This window comes from Onychostruthus taczanowskii, unplaced genomic scaffold, assembly GCF_017590055.1.
Source record: "Onychostruthus taczanowskii isolate IOZ18803 unplaced genomic scaffold, ASM1759005v1 scaffold8, whole genome shotgun sequence".
NCBI lineage: Eukaryota > Metazoa > Chordata > Aves > Passeriformes > Passeridae > Onychostruthus > Onychostruthus taczanowskii.
Genome location: NW_024505892.1, coordinates 9,240,170 through 9,260,093, shown reverse-complemented (window position 1 = coordinate 9,260,093; position 19,924 = coordinate 9,240,170). Strand labels below are relative to the sequence as shown.

Sequence of the window (19,924 nt, the reverse complement as noted above, 5' to 3'; positions counted from 1 at the left end):
GCCAGCAATGAGTCAGAGTTATCAATCTACTGCCCTTAGTGGGGTGTATAAATAGAACCAACCCTACTCTCTAAAGAATGTGAAATGAACTTTTTATGTCACTGCCAATGCTACAGCTGAGCACTGTGGGGAGTTTTGCATGGGATCCACATGGAGAAACCAGGGGCAGATGAACAGTGCTCCAGGAAACATGGCCACTGAGGAAGAGATGACTGATTGACAGGTAAGTCTATCCAGAGCACTGCTCCCCGCACTGCAGGTGAGAGCCATCCTGCTGGGACACACTGTCTGGCCTGGATCTCCTACTGAGCATGCAGGTGCTGGTAGCAAGAGCCTGGGTAGAGGCAGCACAACACAGCAAAGGACCAAACGCTAACTGGTGATGATGGGAAAGTGGGGCTGTGTGTGCACACGGGAGAAAACATCAGCAGCAAAGCCTATTCCAAACTGAGGTGGGGACCTACCTATTCAGAGCAGTAGGAAAAGGAGTGATATCCCTGAGAATAAGCATACACCAGATGCCCTTCATCATCAGAGGTTTTCAAATGCAGTTTTCATAGTTTGAGGCTCCCTTAGAGCTAGAAGGACAGGTGGGCACACATTTCAAGGGATCTTTTATTTGCTATTATTCTCTTCAAAACTACCCTGCAAGTTTGGTGGTGTGCTTTTTGGCTCTGTTATGGATTGTTACAAAGGCTTCAAACTGCTAGCATGGATCTAGGCAGCACTTCAAAAGAACCAGTGCCCATTTTAATGTATTGCAGCTCATTATTAGCTTTCATTTTTGTTCTAAGAGACAGATTTCACACTACGTGACAGTACTAACAAAGCAAAATGTTCCTCTTTCTCCACAGATAAATTTAGGAGACACATATGCTTCATAAAAGCTCCAGATATTCACTGGTAGCACTCAAGAGCTTTGTAATTTGATTCAAAGAGGAAAGCCTAATCTACGACAGCTATTGTAGTTGTAATGGCCAAATCCTCATTCATCAGTTTGGGACTACATTTTGTCCCTCAAAACCCATTACAATTTTGTTCATTGTTCAAATACCTGCTGCTTTTCCCCTTTCCCTTTTTAAGATTGTAATAATAATAATAACTAGTGTTCCCTAATGGTGGCTTGTTCATTGCTCTTTGACTATGCACAAAAATCCTTATTTATGTCAGGAGTGCCAAGGTCCACATTATTTGACAAAAACTGGAAAACTTAGGTGTAGCAAGCTTTGCTACATATAGCGTGCTGTATTGAATTCCCTGACTGTTGAATTCAACCTCATAATTTCATGGTTATAAGTCCTCTTAGAAGCTCAAGAAGTGGGTCCATGCAAATCTCATGTGGTTTAACAAGGGGTTTAACAAGGTGCTGCACCTGGGTCCAGGCAGACCCTGGTATCAACACAGGCTGGGAATGAACAGACCAAGAGCAGCCATGCCTAGAAGGACCTGGGGGGTTCTGGTGGCTGAGAGGCTGGACATGACCCAGCAATGTGCACTTGGATCCCAGAGAGCCAATTGTATGGCCAGGGGCTGCATCCAAAGCAGCGTGGTCAGCAGGGTGAGGGATTCTGTCCCTCTGCTCTGGTGAGACCCCACCTGCAGTGCTGCATCCAGCTCTGGGGTCCCAGCACAGGAAGGACACAGACCTGCTGGAAAGAATCCATTAGAGGCCACTAAGATGATGAAAGGTCCTCTGAGGAAAGGCTGAGAGAATTGGAATTGTTCATCTGGAAAAGAGAAGACCTAACTGCAACTTGCCACTACCCAAAGGTAACCTATAAGAAAGATGGAGAGAGACTTTTTACAAGGGCATGTGGTGATAGGACAAGGAGGAGCAGCTTTAAATTAAAAGAGGGTAAGTTTAGATTAGGCGTAAGGAAGAAATTCTTTACTGTGAGGATGGTGAGGCACTGGAACAGATTGCCTGGAGTTGTGGATGCCCCATCCTTGGATTTGTTAAAGGCCAGGTTGGATGGGGCTTTGAGCAATCTGGCGTAGTGGAAGGTGTCCCCGCCCATGGCAGAAGGGTTGGAACTAATGATCCTGAAGACCCCTTCTAACCCAAACCATTCTCTAACACCTACACAGAGTTCCAAAAGGCCTTTATGAACATACCACTTACAACTTATGGCAAAGTTTTCTTTCTTTTTGTTCTGAGAGGATTTGGTGAAGCATTTCCCATACTACTCCTTCCTTTACATTCTTTCTGCACAAAATCACTATGGACAGCCCCAAGTTCTACATCACCCCATCAGGCAGATGAAATCCGTCATGCCAGGCATTTGCTTCCTCCAGCTGTTCTTCCACCTTTCTTTGGAAGCTGTGATTTCTGGTACAGTAACAGCTCAGTTTACTATTTTTAGCACCCCCTAGGACTGAACATTACCTGCAGCATGCAAGAGCAGTGTTACATTTCTCTTCAGTGAGATAGGGAAAAAAGACATACATACATTTATACATATTTATTGTATCTTTTTAAAAGTAGCATTTGCAGTTACTTTTAAGCATTCATCTCTCTTCTGCTTCAAATGTGCACTTACTGAGAGAAACATCTACTGGCTTCCAAGTCCAAGTTTAATACCAATAATAATACATGCCAGAATCAAGCTTCACTGCTTGTTGGCAGCTCCTGTCAGTATACAAAACAGTATACATTAAGAAGTGTAGAAAAGGTCTGTGTTAATCATTCAACAATAGGCTGGGGCTGCATTAGAGTGACCACAACATCTTCTCCAGTTGAAGCACAACAATTTTCCTGAAGTTCACATTTAAATTTTTTTCTTTTGCATTGAGTAGGTGGACAAGGCAGTTGTTTTTTCTACAGTAGCTTCATAAGTTGATAACGTAATTAAGCTATCAGACAGCGTCCAAGGGAGGGTCACAAGGATGGTGAAGGGTCTGGAGGGGAAGCCTTATGAGGGGCTGAGGTCACTTGGTTTGTTCAGCTTGGAGAAGAGGAAACTGAGGAGAGACCTCACTGTGGTCTTCAACATCCTCACGAGGGGAAGCAGAAGGGCAGGTACTGATCTCTTCACTCTCATGACCAGTGAGAGAACTTGAGGAAACAGCGTGAAGCTGAGTCAGAGGTTTAGGATAGGTATCAGGAAAAAGTTTTTCACCCAGAGGGTGGTTGGGCACTGGAACAGGCTCCCCAGGGAAGTGGTGACAGCATGGGCCTGACAGACTTCAAGAGGCGTTTGGACAATGCTCTCAGGCACAGGGTGTGACTCTTGGGGTGTCATGCACAGGGCCAGGAGTTGGACTCGGTGATCCTGATGGTTCCCTTCCAACTCAGCATATTCTACAATTCATCTACAGGAAAACACTTGCTGTAGACCTTTATATTTAGAAATGTCATCTCTTCATGTAACAACAAGAAAATACTTCAAGTCTGGCATGTAGTTAAGAGAACTGGGAACAAACCAAATTTCATCCTCAGATAAACATAGATTTACTATAGATTTCAGTCTAGCCCAAGCACAAAGTTTTACACATACTACAAACAGAAACAGAAGGTATCAGCAAAAGACTATTCTTACATTGTTTCAAATTAATTTGCAACTATACAATTTTAATTGTAATATAAAAAGGGAAGGAATATAACAGAACAGGTATGAAGAGAAATATTTTCCAAACTTTTATTTGTGCACATTCATCAGGTGAAAAAGATAACTTTTACAGCTTCTTTGGTGCCCAATATTCAGCATACAAAAATGTAAAAGACTATTCACAAATAAAACACAAGCTCAAGCTAAAAAAAAAATGTCTTAAAGGTAGTGCACATCGTGACAGCTTTGCTTATGAATACACAGAAATTACTGCAAAAATAAATAGAATGTCTTTTTAAAAGCAGCAATTTCATATCTTGTAAACTTCCGTTTTTACAATACAGCACTGTTAAGAGTAAAATCCAAAAGAACTGGAGTCTATACTGTGGCCATGAGCAAGTAAAAGAGTCTGTATTCCTCTGCTATGGTTGGTCCAGTTTTCCTTTTTGCTTTTAGTCCAATGTGCAGCAGTCTTTGAAGGTGCTTGGTTAGGTTCCCTAACCATCAAGTGGTGAATTACAAAATTTATTTCCTGCTTTCAAACACGAATGGATAAATCTGTTCCACAGCACTGGCAACAGCCTTTACGTTTGGCCCTAAGACACAGTTTAAAAAAAAAAAAAAAGGCAGTAGGAAGAGAAAATTCAGGGAATCAGAAATTAAAATAACAACAGTACCTTTAAAAAAAGCCTTAATATTATTAGCAATCACAACTTCATACCACAGACAATAACAAGTTTTCCCCCATTTCTCCTAACTTAACAAATTTTCTCTCATCACTTTTCATGTGAAAGTCTTTTCTTGTAAATCTGGAAGATGTTCTACTTTTGTCAATGGACAGATTACAATTAAATAATACTGTAATTTAATTTCATAACAACTTGGCTGATTTTCAATTTACTGGCTTAAACAGCCCAGAGAAGGGGCTGAGTGGCAGAGGTAAAATTAGCTCTTTTACTTATGTCAATCTTTTAGGAATTCGTATTTCTTCAAGCCTAGCCACTTATAGCTCTTGCTTTAAAAACCTACCAACAAAAGCTACTGTTAAATAATGCTGGATTTAACTGAAGTACATTTCAAGTAAGGTTATTATAGGTTTGAAAATTACAGACTATTACTTTCTATCCTGGGTTTTGCAAATAGCTTCATCATTGATCTGAGGACAAAACCTGCAAGCCAGGGAATGGTTTTATCATCTCAGGATGAAGCATATGAAGGTTATCTAACATGATCTGTGAGTATCCAGGCAAAGAAAAGGAAAAATGACCTAGCAATGCTTGCTGGTGGTATCAGACCACTTCACACACTGAAAAATTAAGTTTGCAAATAAGTGAGCAGTAACATGCTGGAAGATATTAACTCTGGATAGAAGCTTGGTGATGCAGGTAAAGGAGAACAGCAATTTCTCACATGCTTTGATGAGTAGGAACGCAAGGTTTCTGTAACCCCACTTTAGACTTCAAAAGCTTTTTCCAAGTATAGAGAACTGTTCAAAATTACTCCCAAAACCAATAACTTAAGCATAAGATGCTTAAGTAATTATTGTTTTACGTGCTCAGTCAGAAAGCAAATGGACAAGAATAGGATTCTTCCTGTATTTTCAAACTGGTTGAGTGAAGCATCCAGCTAAAACAAGCCTAGTGAAAGATACCTGTCTTCTGGGTAGATATTGCACCCTCCTTAAATTTGGCTGCTATTAGAAAAGAAAGTAGACAGGAAAGGACGAGCCTTCAAATAGAGAGATTTTGAGTAGGCAAATCGTTCCAGCAAAAAAATGTAACTCTCTCTAAGGCTGAACAGATGTAAAAATGGGATCCTCATTCTAGGGCATATAAGAGAAGGAAAAAACAAACCAAAACAACACAACCCCCCTAAACAACCCCCTCATTTTTCATTTTGGAGTCAAAGAAGCAATACTTCTTTCTATTACATGCTAGTGATTTTTATTATGTTTTACGAAAGTAACAAAATCTTTTTATACTTGTCTCATGAAAAGAACTCACCTTCCTGGGTTTTTTGTAACATTTCTAATTATGTATCTCAAAATTCTCTGAGGCAGAGGTATTACAAGTACTAGTACTACAGAAACATGAATCTTTAAAGGAAACTTCATCTGAACACATTTGAGAAGGAGTGCACTATGGCTGAAAAGTAATTTAAATAATTTTTAGAATAAGAAGCATAAGACTCAGGACATTTTTTCCTCTAGAAGAGAGGCAAAGCAGAAGCCTAGAAAATCAACAGAGGTCTGAGTTAATTTTTCAAACTCACTGCAACAACTAAACTAGAAGGATGTGAAACTTCTATGTTTACCATATTTGCCTTCTTATTTGAAAGGAAAATTCTAAAAATATGGAAGTGATTTTGTAAGCAATGAAATAATAAGAATCTTAGAGAGAAGCTGAATCTCATTAGGAGTCTCACAAGACATGCTGAGAGCTTTTTATTACTGCAGTGATACTGCTTCTTATTTATTTTAAATTTAGTTTCTAGTTTTGGCTAGGCCAGTTGCACGTTTCAAACATACAGTGCAATCTTGAAATACTTTTTACCCCTTCATTTTTAGATTACTGAATCTGATGGAAGTTTGTCTTCTTTAGAAAACACTGCTTTCAATATCTTGTGGGAAATGTTCTGCATAAACACAGGCATTTGAATTAAGATGTGAAAAGAAAAAAATCTTTACCCAGCTTCTGAACCAGTAGCTGAGCTCTAGCAACTGCAAGACATAATTCCTGCTAAAGTGAAACAAAATTATTTTTTTGGTTTTATAGCATTTTAACATGTATACTCTGAAAAACTGACTTCTCGTATCTGGACACTGATGGTGGACATCTCACAAGCAAACAGAAAAGAGAATGAAAAATGAAAATGATGAAGAGAGAAGAAAAAAATGACTGGCTTCTCCAAGACCCAGGACAACCATGTCTCTGATTACATGGGAAAAATCACTGATGCCTGTGATTCAGTGGTGGTTCTCTTAGCTGAGCTTTAACAGAAGAGAGCACAAGTCTGAAGAACTGTAAATATTGGTCAGCTTCATTTATGCTATACTATACAAAATGCTATATATCCTAAGAGTTTCCATAAATCTGCAGTTTGGAAATAGGTATTTATGAAAGGGATGTTAATACTAAATGCAGTGTAGTTAACATCTCTGCAAACAGAAGAAAAATGTAAGAAAATTCAAATATTTAAATAAACAATAATTGCCTGCATTCTTAAGTGCCACCTTACTTTTGGTTTCATTAAAAAAGCCAGACTGTGTACACTCAGTCTAACTAATTTTTTGAACCTACCAATAATAATACTTTCTCTACAACTCTTCTGGCACTTTCACTCAAAAACAAACTAGGTGCTAGCATGGGGAAACTAAATCCTTTCAACATAATAGTTTGACTGTTTTAAAAATCTTGCTTTCCCAAAACTACTGGCTCTGAAGTTAAATATTCCCAACAAGTTAAATATTTATTTTTTGACATTAAAATACCTGTAACTGTGATACTGCCTGTGGAAAAAATCTGTAAGGTAGCTCTGAGAGATTTTATTCTGTAACACACGGCAGGATGAAGTTCTGGTTCATAACTAGAAAACAAAATGAAAAGTAAAAACGAGAGATCTAGAACTGAAAAATAAAATCTTAAGAAGTATTCCAGGACTAAAATTCTTTAAAATCCTACGTACCTTGCATGAGGTCTGTTATTCTTCGTAAATTCTGGCAATCTTATCTCAAAGGGCATGTTGCACACTGCTAAAACATTCACAACTTTAAAATCTGTGAAAATTACCTTTTCAAAAGAGATGGGAAAAAAAGACATTAGAAATTTACATCAAGTCAGATGCATGGGTTACAAAAAAAAAAAACCAACAAAAAACAAGGCTACTACATAGAATATTTTGATGATTTGATGAGTCAAAATTAGAATGTTGAGTCTGATGCTTTTCTAATAGGCATCTAAAGAGTACTTAATGGACTCAGAACATTTACATTATCCTTCTGTGGTGGACTATCTGCTGAACTAGATACCTCACAGTTGTATCATGGTCACTATCACAGTATGGTTAGAGTACAGTTTAAGGATGAGACACAGAAACAACTGAAACTGTTGTACTAAACACCTCCCCACTGAAAATAAACTAAATTTAAGAGCTCATGGAATATCAAAGTAAGCAGATAAAAAGCTTAAATATTGTTGCAAACTTCTTTAATGCCTTGTTGCTATATACCATTTGTATTAAAGCTAAGAATAAGAAAAAAGGTGACAACTGTTTTGCTTTAAATGTCCAGCAGCCAGTAGAGGAAACTGGTTTTCTAATCCGTAACTTTCTGAAACCCAAGTCAAACTATTTGAATAACTCAGTTATTCTCTACCACAGATACTTTAGATGACAGCAAAGTAGCCAACAGATAACTGCTACACAAAGAAACCACACTGCTGACAGGTCAGTGTTGACAATGTCACTGGGGAAACTTTTGCTCATTTTCTCAGGTTGCCTGAACTTTAAATGGCCATTTTTCTTCAATCTATACTTCTTAGAAAGGTATTAGAAAGATAGTTGGAAAGATAGCTAGAAAGAAGCAACTCAGCCTTAAATCAACTTAACCTTCAAAATACAAACTGCTCACTTTATGACAAAACTTGGTGTGTCCACGCTGGAAGTACAGTGCACCTTACTGACTTAACATTCCATTCCTACTTTAAAGGGCTGGGTTCAAAGTACACATTTGTGACAGTAGCGTGTCACATTTTTGCTGGGGTCTGATTCAGCATTACCAGCATAGGCTGTCACCACTACCTTTATATACTATAATCAAAAATAGTCTTTCCCTGAAAATGACAGCTACTGAGTCTATTTCATTGTCTGTCCCTAAATTGAACCTGTGTGTAAACAGCACAACAGACTATCAGGAAGTTTTAGAGCACCAAATCGTGTAATTTTAAGTGGTTCATGTTGCTGTTTTTCAACCCTTACTATGAAATGCAAGTGGTGTTTCTGACTGGTAATGTTAACCCAAACCCAGATAAAAGAGAGTGTTTCCTGTCCTAAGTATTTTATTTGGCATATTTCCAGCGGTGCAACATGACAGTGCAGGAGCACTTTTCTCTTTAATTTAAGAAGCTCAAACTTGCCCTTATTCAGATGGAAATGTATCTGCTATTCCAATAGAAACGAGTGAAAATTATGCTCAAATTACAGTAAAGTTTCAGCATTTTCCAAATAAATCTTTGGAGATATTGTAAATTCTATCTAAGACACATCTGTTCATACATTAAACTAATTTTCTTGTTCATTATCCAGTGAAGAAGCACTGCTTTGAGCTGCCAAACAAAACTCAAATCCACAAAACAAAACAGCTTCTCTTTAACCAGCATCTGGAAAATGTATTCCTACACAAAAGGGCCATTTGAGTGAAAACACGTTAACTGCTAAATCATTATACTCCCTCTTCTTTGTTTCTTTCTAAAAAATAAACTGCTAGCATTGCTTGAGTCATGCAAGTCCTTTTCCATCAGAATTACCTGAAAACCTAGTTTCTGTAGACTACGAGCTAGTCGTCTGGCACCAAATTTAGCTTCTTCTTCACTATAAAGGAGAAAGAAAAGGATCTAGCATTAACAGAAATAGAGTATATAGTTGTGCGCACACACACACACCACAACAGCTACTCAGACTACAAAATGAACCATTATATAATGTAGCACATCAACCATGATCTCATGGACAGCCTACTGTAAGTATTACATTTTAACTAGACAGACATTCCAATGGAGTCCTTCATGGCCTATTTGCAGGTATCTTGGCACTTGGCTCAAGCTGAAGTGAGAGACATGTTTTAATCATACCTCATTTTAAGTACCCGTAACAGATAAATAAGATCATGGGTAGTCTGGAGTTAACATCCGGAACAATCCTCTTTAATTTTGGAACAGAGATCAGACACAGAAAGTATGCAAATTTACTATTTTACCTTACCTTATCCTTACTTCGAAATGCAGACATGTCTTAAAGGATTTCAGCTCTTAAGAGTTTAGTGAGTGTGAGATGTCTCTGAACTGAGAGTCTGCTTTTGCTTCTTTCCAGTCCCTCAACACTGTAAAACTTGATTAAATTTAGGTGGGGTTTTGTGAAAAAATAAAGAGATAGCCTCAGGAAAGGTCATCCCTTCCCAAGTCTCAACTTCTAGCTAAACACACAGAATTCTTAAAGGCTTCTCAAATCTCTTTAGGATTTTCTTAACAAGGCAGTTTTCCCTGCTGCTGTTACAAGAAGGCTAAACTGATGTTGTTTAAGATTTCAACACTGATTCACACAAAAACTTCACATAGCAAACTTACTCCCAAATACATAGTATGACAAGGATCTGCATATGATCCAGTGTGAGCCAATTTAAGCAGCAGTAAGTACTACCTCTTCTTCATTTACAATGTTGTATTTTAAAATACACAAGGATTTAGAGCTAGAGAAAGAATCTTCATGAACTCACCTTGTGGCTCCTGTGCAAATAACTTTTCCTGAGGACCAAATTGTGGCCGTAATCCTAGGTTTCCTAAGCTTCATTAAAACCTTCTAAAAAAGAAAAGTAGAAAAATTGGTAATTACCAGTAATTAAATTTCATACTTGAAAAAAAAAAAACCCTGTTACCCAAATCAACTAAAGTTACACTAAAATCCCTTTAGTTTTGATAGGCTTGAACTGCTCCTTCATCTCTTTCACTAATTAAAAAACCTAGCTCCTGAGAAGAGCAAAATAAGCATGAAATAGCCAATGATTCAGTGTACACAAAACAGATTAAGTGAAAGTATTTTTCACTGAATAAAAAGCTGAAAACTACAAGCACCATGCTGGTTTTTTTCTTATTACAGTGATTTGACATTGCTGACTCTGTATCAAGATACATTTTCTTGACAAAGCCATCACATTTTGGGAGGCAAAACAGACTCTGAGGTATAAGAAGCGTCATCACATACCTTGTACCCAATATTCACCTCACGAAGTGCTGTCTCCTGAGACAGCATTTCATCACTCCTATTTCTGTACAAGTAATGTATTAGTAACTAAATACCTACAGCAAGAGAAATAGAGAAAGAAAATTCTGCTTCTCTCTATCCACCATTCACAGGTATTAAGCAGAAGAATGTTTAGCTTAAGGAACCTTTCTAAAACCATATAATTGAGGTATGCTGAATCTCTTACCCCAACATCACGCTTGTATATCACATTTGCTCCCTCTAATGCAATCTTCCTCAAGTTTAAATGACATCTTGTTCTAAAAACACACACTACGTTTGTGATTAAAATGTCCAGTGCAACATCACTGTCCGCATCCATTGGGGTGATTTACAACTCAATTTTCCCACCAGCTCACCACGAAGATCACATCCTGAGAAGCAAAAATGATAAAATTAAACATACCAATAGAAAATTGCCTGTTAATGCCATTGTATACATTTGCCCCTTAAAAGACACAAGAAGCAGAAGTCACTACACTCTGACTCATTTAACAATGTGAGGGGAGGGGGAGGTCTGTACCTTTGTGCTAGAAAATAGGATGTAACTTGTTCAAAGCCACATTGCAAGACTTAAGAGAAATGAAGTGCATATACACACACATATACAAGAGTTTTTTAAATTGCCAGTTAAATAGGCTACAATGCTTACTACGTATATTGCGACATTGTAAAGATTACTGAAACTTCTTCCATAGCTCCAGTGGATAATCTTTCTTCAGCTCGTTTGAGGATGTCATTAGACACCTCAGGAAAATACACTTCTCTGACTGCTGAAGTTGATAATTCTGAACAGTTTGACAGTTGTGTTGGAATGGATGAGCCTATGAGTAACTTTGAACTAACACCGGTTACACAAACTGCAGTCTGTAGACAGCCTGCTACCACAGCTTTCCCATCTTCATCCAGCACTCTTGGCCTATCTCTCCCAATAATAGCTCAAAGCAAACTACACAAAACATCCTGGTGGCAGCAGCAGCCTGGGCTGACTGCCTGCACTGCCCACAGGAAGGCATTGCACTGGCAGAGTGAGATGCAATGTTCCTGAGGAAAAGCATGGCTAACTGTGAAGGCACAGGATGGCCGCCTAGTGTGTGCACTGCAAACCTATGGCACCCAGGAAGCATCCAGGCTGTCCGTGCTCATCAAAGGCGACACTCCTCACACACACCTCAGCTGGGAAAGAGAATCCTAACACCAGCAGCTGGGCTACCACTCATCCCAGCCCAAGAACACCCGACATATCTCTTCTGTAACCATACCAAGCCAAGACAGCAGGCATCTCAAATAGATCTCAGGTGAAGAAATGGGAGGGGACAAGAGCAAGATCATTGGTATACAGTGGAAAGGACTTTATGTAAATCTTTTAGCAGTATTTCATCCAAAATAAAGGAAAGTAAAGAAAAAAACCAGAGAAAAACTGTCACATATATGAAATGCTCCACATGGTCATTGCCATGGAAGAAGCAGGACACTGTGCATCAAGAACAGTGACATACCTAACAGACTATGATGTATTTTTATCACTTTAAATGTTTTAGCCCTATGTTCTATATTAAAAATCTTCAAGACACAACATTAATGCTATTATCAGTATTTTCATCTGACTATGCTTTCCTAAACATCATGACATAGTCGGTAACGGAGACCTCAAGGTGCACCTTCGACTAGCGCGCACTGACAACACAGAAGTAACAAACTACCCAGCAGATGTGCACATGCACTGCGTCAGCTGCTGTGGTGGTTACTGCTTACACTCTGCAGCTTGTTCCCTGCTGAAAGAATTATTCTGTAATTGTTGGCTTGTCCAATATAAGAAAAGGCAAGATGGATGATAATACAGAAAAGAGATGAAGAAACAGCAAGAGGAAAACATAAAAACCAAAGGTTATGTGTGGGGGTGGAGGGAATGCAGGCAAAGAAGAGAACAAACAGTGACTAATTAGTACTCCCAGATCCCTTTTTTAATCCTTTTTATTGAACTAAAAATTACATGAATCCTCAAAGTTAGAAATTACTTATCCCATCTGGTTTTGATGGACTACTACAGATTGGGAAAGTAATTTATGGCACCAGATCCAAAGATAGCACATGTGCAGATTTTGAATGGCATGCAGGCAGGGCCAGCACGGAGCTGGAACTCGTGGCATCTTCAGAGAGGCATTTGTTTTCCACCCTGGCTCCAACTCCTGGCTCTTACTGGAACCCAGGAAAGATTGTCAACAAGTTACCTCCAATCAGCAGCATCTCCCAATTATCAGCAAGCATTTGCTGGCACACTCAGCCTCTACATTCTGGAAGAACATCAGTGTCGAGCATAACACCCTTGAAAGGTTGCTAACATCTAAGCAAACCATAGTATTGTATGATAATGTCCCCATAAAAGATGGCTTATCTTAAAAAGATCCAGGGAGAAAAGTCACATGCTCATTCAGAACAAAGGCAAAAGTGGTTGAAAAGAGAGGAAAATTACAATTTAAAAGGAAAAGATCTATTATTAAGGCAAAAAGGCGGCTGTGGAGATGTCAGTAAGGATGTTTCCAGCAATTACAATGTATCTTGGTTAGAAGTACAATCTACTTGCATAGATATTAAGAGAAGAAAAATTACGCAGATTACAGTGGTGTGCCTCCATTTTAATTAGCAATGTTCTGAAAGCTCAAGACAGCAGATACTAAGGGAGGGGCTTTTTAATTTGAAATTGTATATATTATGTCAATGATTGTGAACACACCCATTCCTATTAAGCATACAAATACAATGTTTAAACTCTTCCAAGGCATTGTTTGGAAAGATTGGGAAAACCAAAATGTTTCTAGGCTTGGATACTTGTGATCAAGCAGCAAGCATTAACATATCACAATCTTTGACTTAAGCATTCATACTAATGTCTCACACCTTACTGACAACAAAGGAAAAAATAATCTACAGAGACAATGTCCTGTTACCTTTCTTTTGGAAGCCTTGAATAACTTCAAATTCAGAGGAACCACGAGAACAAAAGCAACTTAAACTTTCTTAAAAAATAAAAATACGTGGGCTACATAAAAAATATCATCTGAAGGACATATTTGCAAAAAAGGACTAACAGTGTCCAAGAAAGAACGATGTTGCTCTTATTTACACATATCTCCAGCAAGCATGACCAGCTGGAACATTCTGATCCTCCTCTTTCCCAGCTGTCTCTTGTATTCTCTGCTCTTCATACACACTACCATAGCACTGACTGTTATTTCCCAAAACCTGAATTTCTGCATTTCCATATCTTTTCTGCAAAGTGGGGAAAACACTGCTCCTTACTTATAAGCCTATTAATATTCCATACTTATGCAGTTACACTTGCAGAACAGAGAGGTTGAGTAGAAACCAAACAACAGGTTATTTCCAGTTCTGGATTTGCAAATGCTTAAGTTGAGCTCATCTCAGGTTTTGTTGATTAATTTTGTCCTTTGAAGGTTCTCTCATCTGAACTGTAGAATTTTGGCAGTCTGAAACTCATTTCTAAAATTATGCTTTGCCAGCTAATGCTAATTTAATAATAGGCTAAATTTGAAAATAATTTGTCTACATGTATAGCATTTCTTTTAGATTATGTACTTCACTTGACTTTCTCCAACACAAGAAACTAGCTAACTTTGATTTCAAATTGTTTTTCTCCAGCTTAACACAATCTATCCCAACAGAGGAAACAAGCTGAAATACCTCTCTGCAGAAGTTTGCATTATTTTGTTTTATCAGGGAAATTTTAGAGGATTGTTCTTTCTTTTCAACATAGATTTCAGGATATATCTGGAATATTACCCTAAGAGAAAAAAAAAATGAAGGAAAAAAGAAAGTAGATAGATTAAGCATGATAACACAAAAATAAAAACAACAACAAAAGCTAATGCAAGGATATTTGACACTGTAATGTATCCTACACTGAAACTAGAGAAACTCTACAGAATAAGAAATACTTTGGAACGAGGAATGAACACTCAAGTTCTTAAAGCATTACCTCTACATCCACTGTTAGAATCACAGACATACTATTTTAGATACTCTATAAACACACGTGAAGACAAAACACCCTGCACAGAAATCTTACAATCTTAAAACAGCCAGCAGTCTATCTTCAGAAAGTTCCAAACCAACCACAGTACCATCATCAAAGAAAAAGGAAAGGCACTTGGGATGGGGTATATAAACAAAGTATTATTTTAAGCTCTTGACTACCTTTGATCCAAGAAACTCAAGAGCTATAAAGGTAGATGGGGGATATGTAACAATGGTTATGTTAATGTCAGAACAGTTTAATAAACACCTTTTTCACCATCAGCCTAAGTATAAGCAACTTTTACTAGTTATTTTTAACCTTTCTCCAAAGCAGTTCACAAACTGACCAACTCCACAAACAATTCCAACAGCCCAGCTGAAGGGATATTGACCACTACTGTGTCAGTAGATGTTTATCAAACTAAAGCCTGAAAGGCATCTTTAAAGACGTTAACATGAACCTCTACAGGACGTTTCCATATGAGAATGGAGAATGAATAAAGTCTGCTAGTAGGAATGGGGAGAGATGATTACATCCTCCCACTGAAGATATAATTTTAAAGATTTGTGTTCAGCCCCTCAGGAAACAGGTCCATATGGAAAGCTGGAGGTGACACACCTCTGAAATCTGCTTGAATCCTTAGACACAGTAAGGTCACAACAGCTGGTGAATGACTCTCCGAAAACAAGAGCAACACAGTTACTATTGTCTGTGCAGAACATCCTCTGCTCCAAAAAACTTTCTTCGATCCAGGCACTGAGCTAGTGGTGCATGCTTTTACTTTCTGTCGCAATGGCAAGTTAAACTGTGCCTAAAGCAAAAGGCCATCTTGAAGCTACTATTCTCATCTTTCAGGATGAGCAGTCATAATTATTTATATTTTGGGGGAGAAAATTTTCAAATACGTGCAAAGCCAGTATCAAAGCAGGGATTTGTTCAATTAGATCCATGCACAGAGTGATAATACCAGCTATACCGTGAGCAAGTAGGACATCAATCCTGCTCTTGGATAAGCCTACTGCATCTCGGTAGGGTCGTCCAACACAAATCCATTTGCAAGAATAAAACCAAAGAGTATATAAAACAAGACAAGAAAGCATATTTTAAATAATTAATTACATGCCATTTTCCTCAAATCTTTCTCTCATTAAAAGGTCCATTCATATTCAAAGCAAGATGCACTTGAACTCAAGTTTGTGCCATCTTTCCCTTAGAACATCCAGGAATACTTGATTGACAGGCATTAAGAGGAATCCTTTCGGTCTTTATAATGTGTGGAAAATCATCGTAAGTACGACAAAAGTCTGAACCAACAAGTTCGGTGGCCATTCCAACATGATAAAACGTCGTAAGAAAAGTAAAAATGTCTAGCTGTAACAAAATATTTTACGGCAACGGGTAAGCCTCTCACTCCCTCCCAGTCAAACATTTTTACCATTTGCGCGTCCCAGCTGAAGAAGCACGAGCACCCTTCCTACTCCCGCTGCTGGGAATCTCGCTCAAAGCCCTATATGCGCCAGTGTCACAACGCTCTGGCCAACAACTACTTCTTCTCCCCCCTCAACCCCAGCCGAAACTTCTGCGACCAGCACGGCACAAACAAAGCGCAGGCAGCAAGGCGGCCTGGCCACGCCGAGCTCCGCCGCTCGGCAGCGCCGGCTGGCGCGGGCATCGGCCGCCGCAGGGCACGGGGCCGCCACAAAGCCCTCGGGGCCGGGCGCGGGCCGGCCGGGCCGGTCGGGGAACGGGCCGTTCCCCCGCAGGATGCCCTGCCCCTTCCTCCCTCTCCCTGCCCCGGCGGCCCCGGCCACGCACGCCCTCCTGCCCCAGGCGCGATCGGCACCGCGGCGGGAGGCACCGGCAGGGCCGCGACGAGGCGGGGGAGGCCCCGCGCCGCCTCCCTCACCTCGGCCGGGCAGGGGCGGCGGCGGAGGCAGGGCAGGGCGCGGCGCGGTGCCGGTCAGTGGGTGCCGGTCGCCCGGCGGCGTTCCGGGTGCTGGGCCGACTCCCCGCGACAATAAACATCCCCCAGCGCCGCGGGCATAGACGCGGCGCGGCTAGAGCGGCCGCCGGAAGTCGCGGCGGCGGGAGGGAGGGAGGGAGGAGGGGACGGAGGGGGCCGCGCTTGCAGCGCTTCCGCTGTCGTCCGCCGCCCCCGGAGCCGCGGTACGCCCCGGGACGGGGCCCCCGTGAGCGGCTCCGCACGGCATCGCAGAGCGGGGCACGTCGGAAGGGACCACAGTGGGTCATCTGGTCCGACCTCCCTGCTCAAGCAGGGTCGTCCCAGAGCACATGGCACAGGATTGTGTCCGGACTGTTCTTGAGTATCTCCGGTGAGGGAGACTCCACAACCTCTCTGGACAATCTGTTCCAGTGCGCGATCAGCCGCACAGTAAAGTTCTTCCTCATGTTCAGCTGGAACTTACTGTGCATCAGTTTCCGCCATTGTCTCGTGCCCTAAAGCTTGTAGAACTGATAATAGGCTTCGGGTCGACCACGTCCGAGGCAGCGCCTTTGCCAGCGGAGCCGCGGGGGAGCTGATGCAGTTTTCGGCTCAGACGCTGTGCACACCCGTGGCACGCACCAGGCATTTCTGTGGGCGCTGGCCTTGGCCCCTCCTCAGCTTGCTGCAGCCCCCTGGTCTCTGGCCTGGCCGCTGCACACACCCTGAGTGACCCGAGCGGTCAGCCTTGGTCTGACAGGAGCCAGCAGGCAGCAGGGCTCACTGCAGCAATTGCTGCTCCGAACATGCACGTTGCACTGCAGCAGGACTCTGGTCACTGCATGGTGCACACTTAGAGGAACAGAACAGACAGAATGGGACATGTGGATGCAGTGTGCGTGCCTGGATAGCACTGGTTCTCTCTGTCCAGGACAGTCCTCTAAACCTGGCACTGTCCCACCTGTGCTGTCTGTAGGGAGTAGAGCCTGTGATGAGCTACCTTTCAGCTACACTTACATTTTCTCTTGGAAAAGCTGTTGTGCTTCACATGGGAGCCCAGGAATGTGCCTGCAATGTGTCCCATTAAGGACTCACCACCCAGGCTGAGAAATGAAACAGATGTCAAGTTGATTTCAAATTTAGAAAGAATATTGGTCTTTATATGAAAATTATATAATTGTATATTTATATGGGTGACCTGCAGAGTATTCACCGAATTGAAAATTTTCTGCAACTGAGATTCTGTAATTATGTACTTTGCTCATGTGATGTGGTAGCAAAATAGCTTTAATTAGGATAGAAGGAAGGAACACTATGAAATTTAAATTTTGAATTCTTTAGAGTTGGCGTGTTTTCTTCTGCTAGATTCAGTTTAATCTTTGAAATGCATGACTAGGTTCGCTTGTCAAAAATAAGTATTTCAAGTTCTTCGAATCGGCTGCGGGGACATGCTTTGTCTGCTGTTCCCAGGCTGGTTGCACTCCGGCGTGGGGCAGCGCTGCCACCCTGTGGCTTCCTACAGACACCGATCCCCCGCCTTCGGGTGAACACAGGCAAGCAAGGCATGGTCTTGGAAACCAGGGCTCTGATTTACCATAGTTCAATAACTCTGCACGGTATCTCCAGCATTTTTACAGAGTGCCTTAAGGCTGGTTTTGTTCTTTATGGGCTTCAGGCTCTGAGTCATTACAATCACACAGCAAAAGTGGGGTAGAGTGCTGTGATGTCTTTGCTCTGACAGTTCTTTCAGGATCTGGATGGCTGTATCACAACAGATGCTGATTTTTTGTTTTCTGAATATCTGATCACATCGGCAAGTTATGGAGAAAATCTTTATAAACCCTGATTTTGCTTGAATTTTGATTAAGCTTATGTTTTTTCAGCATAAACTTAAAGGTCTACAGAAATTCAAAACAAAATGTCTGCAAGCACACACTACCACAGCCTTCACACAAGTCTTCACATGCTTGCTCTTTTCAGGGTATAACTTTTTCTAGCACATACTCCTCAGAATAGTGCAGTCGTTCCTGGATGTTGGGAAAATTATTTTTGCTGATGAAGAGATGAACCCTTATAATTTCAAAGTTTTGACTGCTTTGTCAGCCTGAGCTTTTCCTGTTTAGACTAGGACATGTTTTGAAGATTGCATCTTTAGATATATATTTGGCAAATGTGCAAATATAAGCAAGTAGCTATGATCACATAAACGTGGAATGCAAATAAGGTGATTTGGCACCTGACTTGTAAGTTTATCAGTTGTGCTGCAATTTTATTCTGTACTTATATAGTTTACGAAACTGGTTGTCCTCTGCTTGCCTTCTCCTCTTCCTGGTCTCCATTCCTCCAGGCAACTCTAACTTGGCTGCATGGCTTCCTTCACTAGTATGACTGAGATGCCAAGGATGTGGATCTTCATGAGGTTCTAACTTACCAGATGCTGTATGACATCAGACAGAGAAGGCACTGAGGCCATTTCTGATACTGTCACTTCCTTACTACATGGTTTCGTTCTCCTATGCCTTTATTTTGCAATCTCTTGTTTGGAAAATGAAGAGGAGATGGAGATGTGGGGAGGGTGTTTCCCGTGCTTGGACAATCTGCAGGATGGAATTGTGGGCTGCTTGGGACTGTCAGTAAGAGTGCAGTAGAACCAAGGTAGCTGAACTTTAGGACACTGCGCATGTTTTTTGTTCAGTAATTACAGCAGCAAGGCTGAATGAAGATGCATTTTCATTATGTTGTTGTTCAGCTGTATTTTCAGGTTCCTGTAAAAGGAAATCACTCTTCAGACTGAAGCAAATGCTTTGTTATCTGAATTTTTCTATTTTTACAGGATTAACTATCAATCAGATAAAATCCTGTGCAAAGTAGACTATGGAAAAGTGTAGGGGGGAGAGAAGAAAGCTGGATGGCCCCCTGAGGCAGCCCACAATGAAGGCTGGCTGGAGAGTTTTATGCAGCTGTGTTGTAATACTGTGGTGTCTCAGTGGAAGACTGCATTAAAGTATTCGTGTTTGAAGAGGAAGTAACCAGGAGCAACCAGTGTCATGGATGTTCCATGGAAATGACCTTGTGTGAAATGGTCATCAGCTGCAAACATGATACTGCAGGTTAATTATGAGATATCTCCCAGGCTGGCAGCCATAAGGGAATGAGCAAGAAGTCAGTCAGGGAGGGAATCCTTTGCTCCAGGGCTTAGTTTATCAGATGAAACAGTAAATTCTGCTGTGCCTTCTCACACCTCTCTGATGATGTACAGCATGATAACTCATGCCAGCTCTGTTGAACAGTTACCTCCCTGCTGTAAGTGGCACTTAAACTAGTGCCACAATATTAAAACGTTGTTTAATTTTACAATATGTATTATTTTATGTTTGTTTATAGAAG

The 19,924-nt window shown here is 40.7% G+C and overlaps 1 protein-coding gene across 4 annotated transcripts; it reads right to left on the bottom strand.

The window, feature by feature from the left end:
- Window positions 1-2,447: 2,447 nt before the first annotated feature.
- On the bottom strand, window positions 2,448-16,670 carry TBPL1 (TATA-box binding protein like 1). 4 transcript variants are annotated; one of them, XM_041423792.1, is made up of 8 exons: window positions 16,031-16,142; window positions 14,262-14,361; window positions 10,747-10,933; window positions 10,036-10,118; window positions 9,071-9,134; window positions 7,233-7,336; window positions 7,039-7,133; window positions 2,448-4,144 (listed from the first exon to the last, which is right to left on the bottom strand). In XM_041423792.1, the coding sequence occupies exons 3-8, from the start codon at window positions 10,879-10,881 to the stop codon at window positions 4,074-4,076; spliced, it is 552 nt and encodes a 183-aa protein (XP_041279726.1). In that variant the 5' UTR covers window positions 10,882-10,933; window positions 14,262-14,361; window positions 16,031-16,142; the 3' UTR covers window positions 2,448-4,073. The 4 variants fall into 4 exon arrangements, with proteins under 4 accessions (XP_041279726.1, XP_041279727.1, XP_041279723.1 ...); XM_041423793.1 differs by lacking the exons at window positions 14,262-14,361; window positions 16,031-16,142 and adding an exon at window positions 16,502-16,670; XM_041423789.1 differs by lacking the exon at window positions 14,262-14,361 and having other exon boundaries at window positions 16,031-16,309.
- Between the last annotated feature and the right edge of the window lie 3,254 nt (window positions 16,671-19,924).

Bases quoted from the DNA above. Each gene is read 5' to 3' on its own strand.
- TBPL1 (XM_041423793.1), bottom strand. From the start codon at position 10,881: ATGGATGCGGACAGTGATGTTGCACTGGACATTTTAATCACAAACGTA. The intron at 7,134-7,232 runs GTACGTAGGATT...TTTGTTTTCTAG, and splicing joins AATAACAGACCTCATGCAAG to TTATGAACCAGAACTTCATC. The intron at 4,145-7,038 runs GTATTTTAATGT...ACTGTGTCTTAG, and splicing joins AGGCAGTATCACAGTTACAG to GGCCAAACGTAAAGGCTGTT.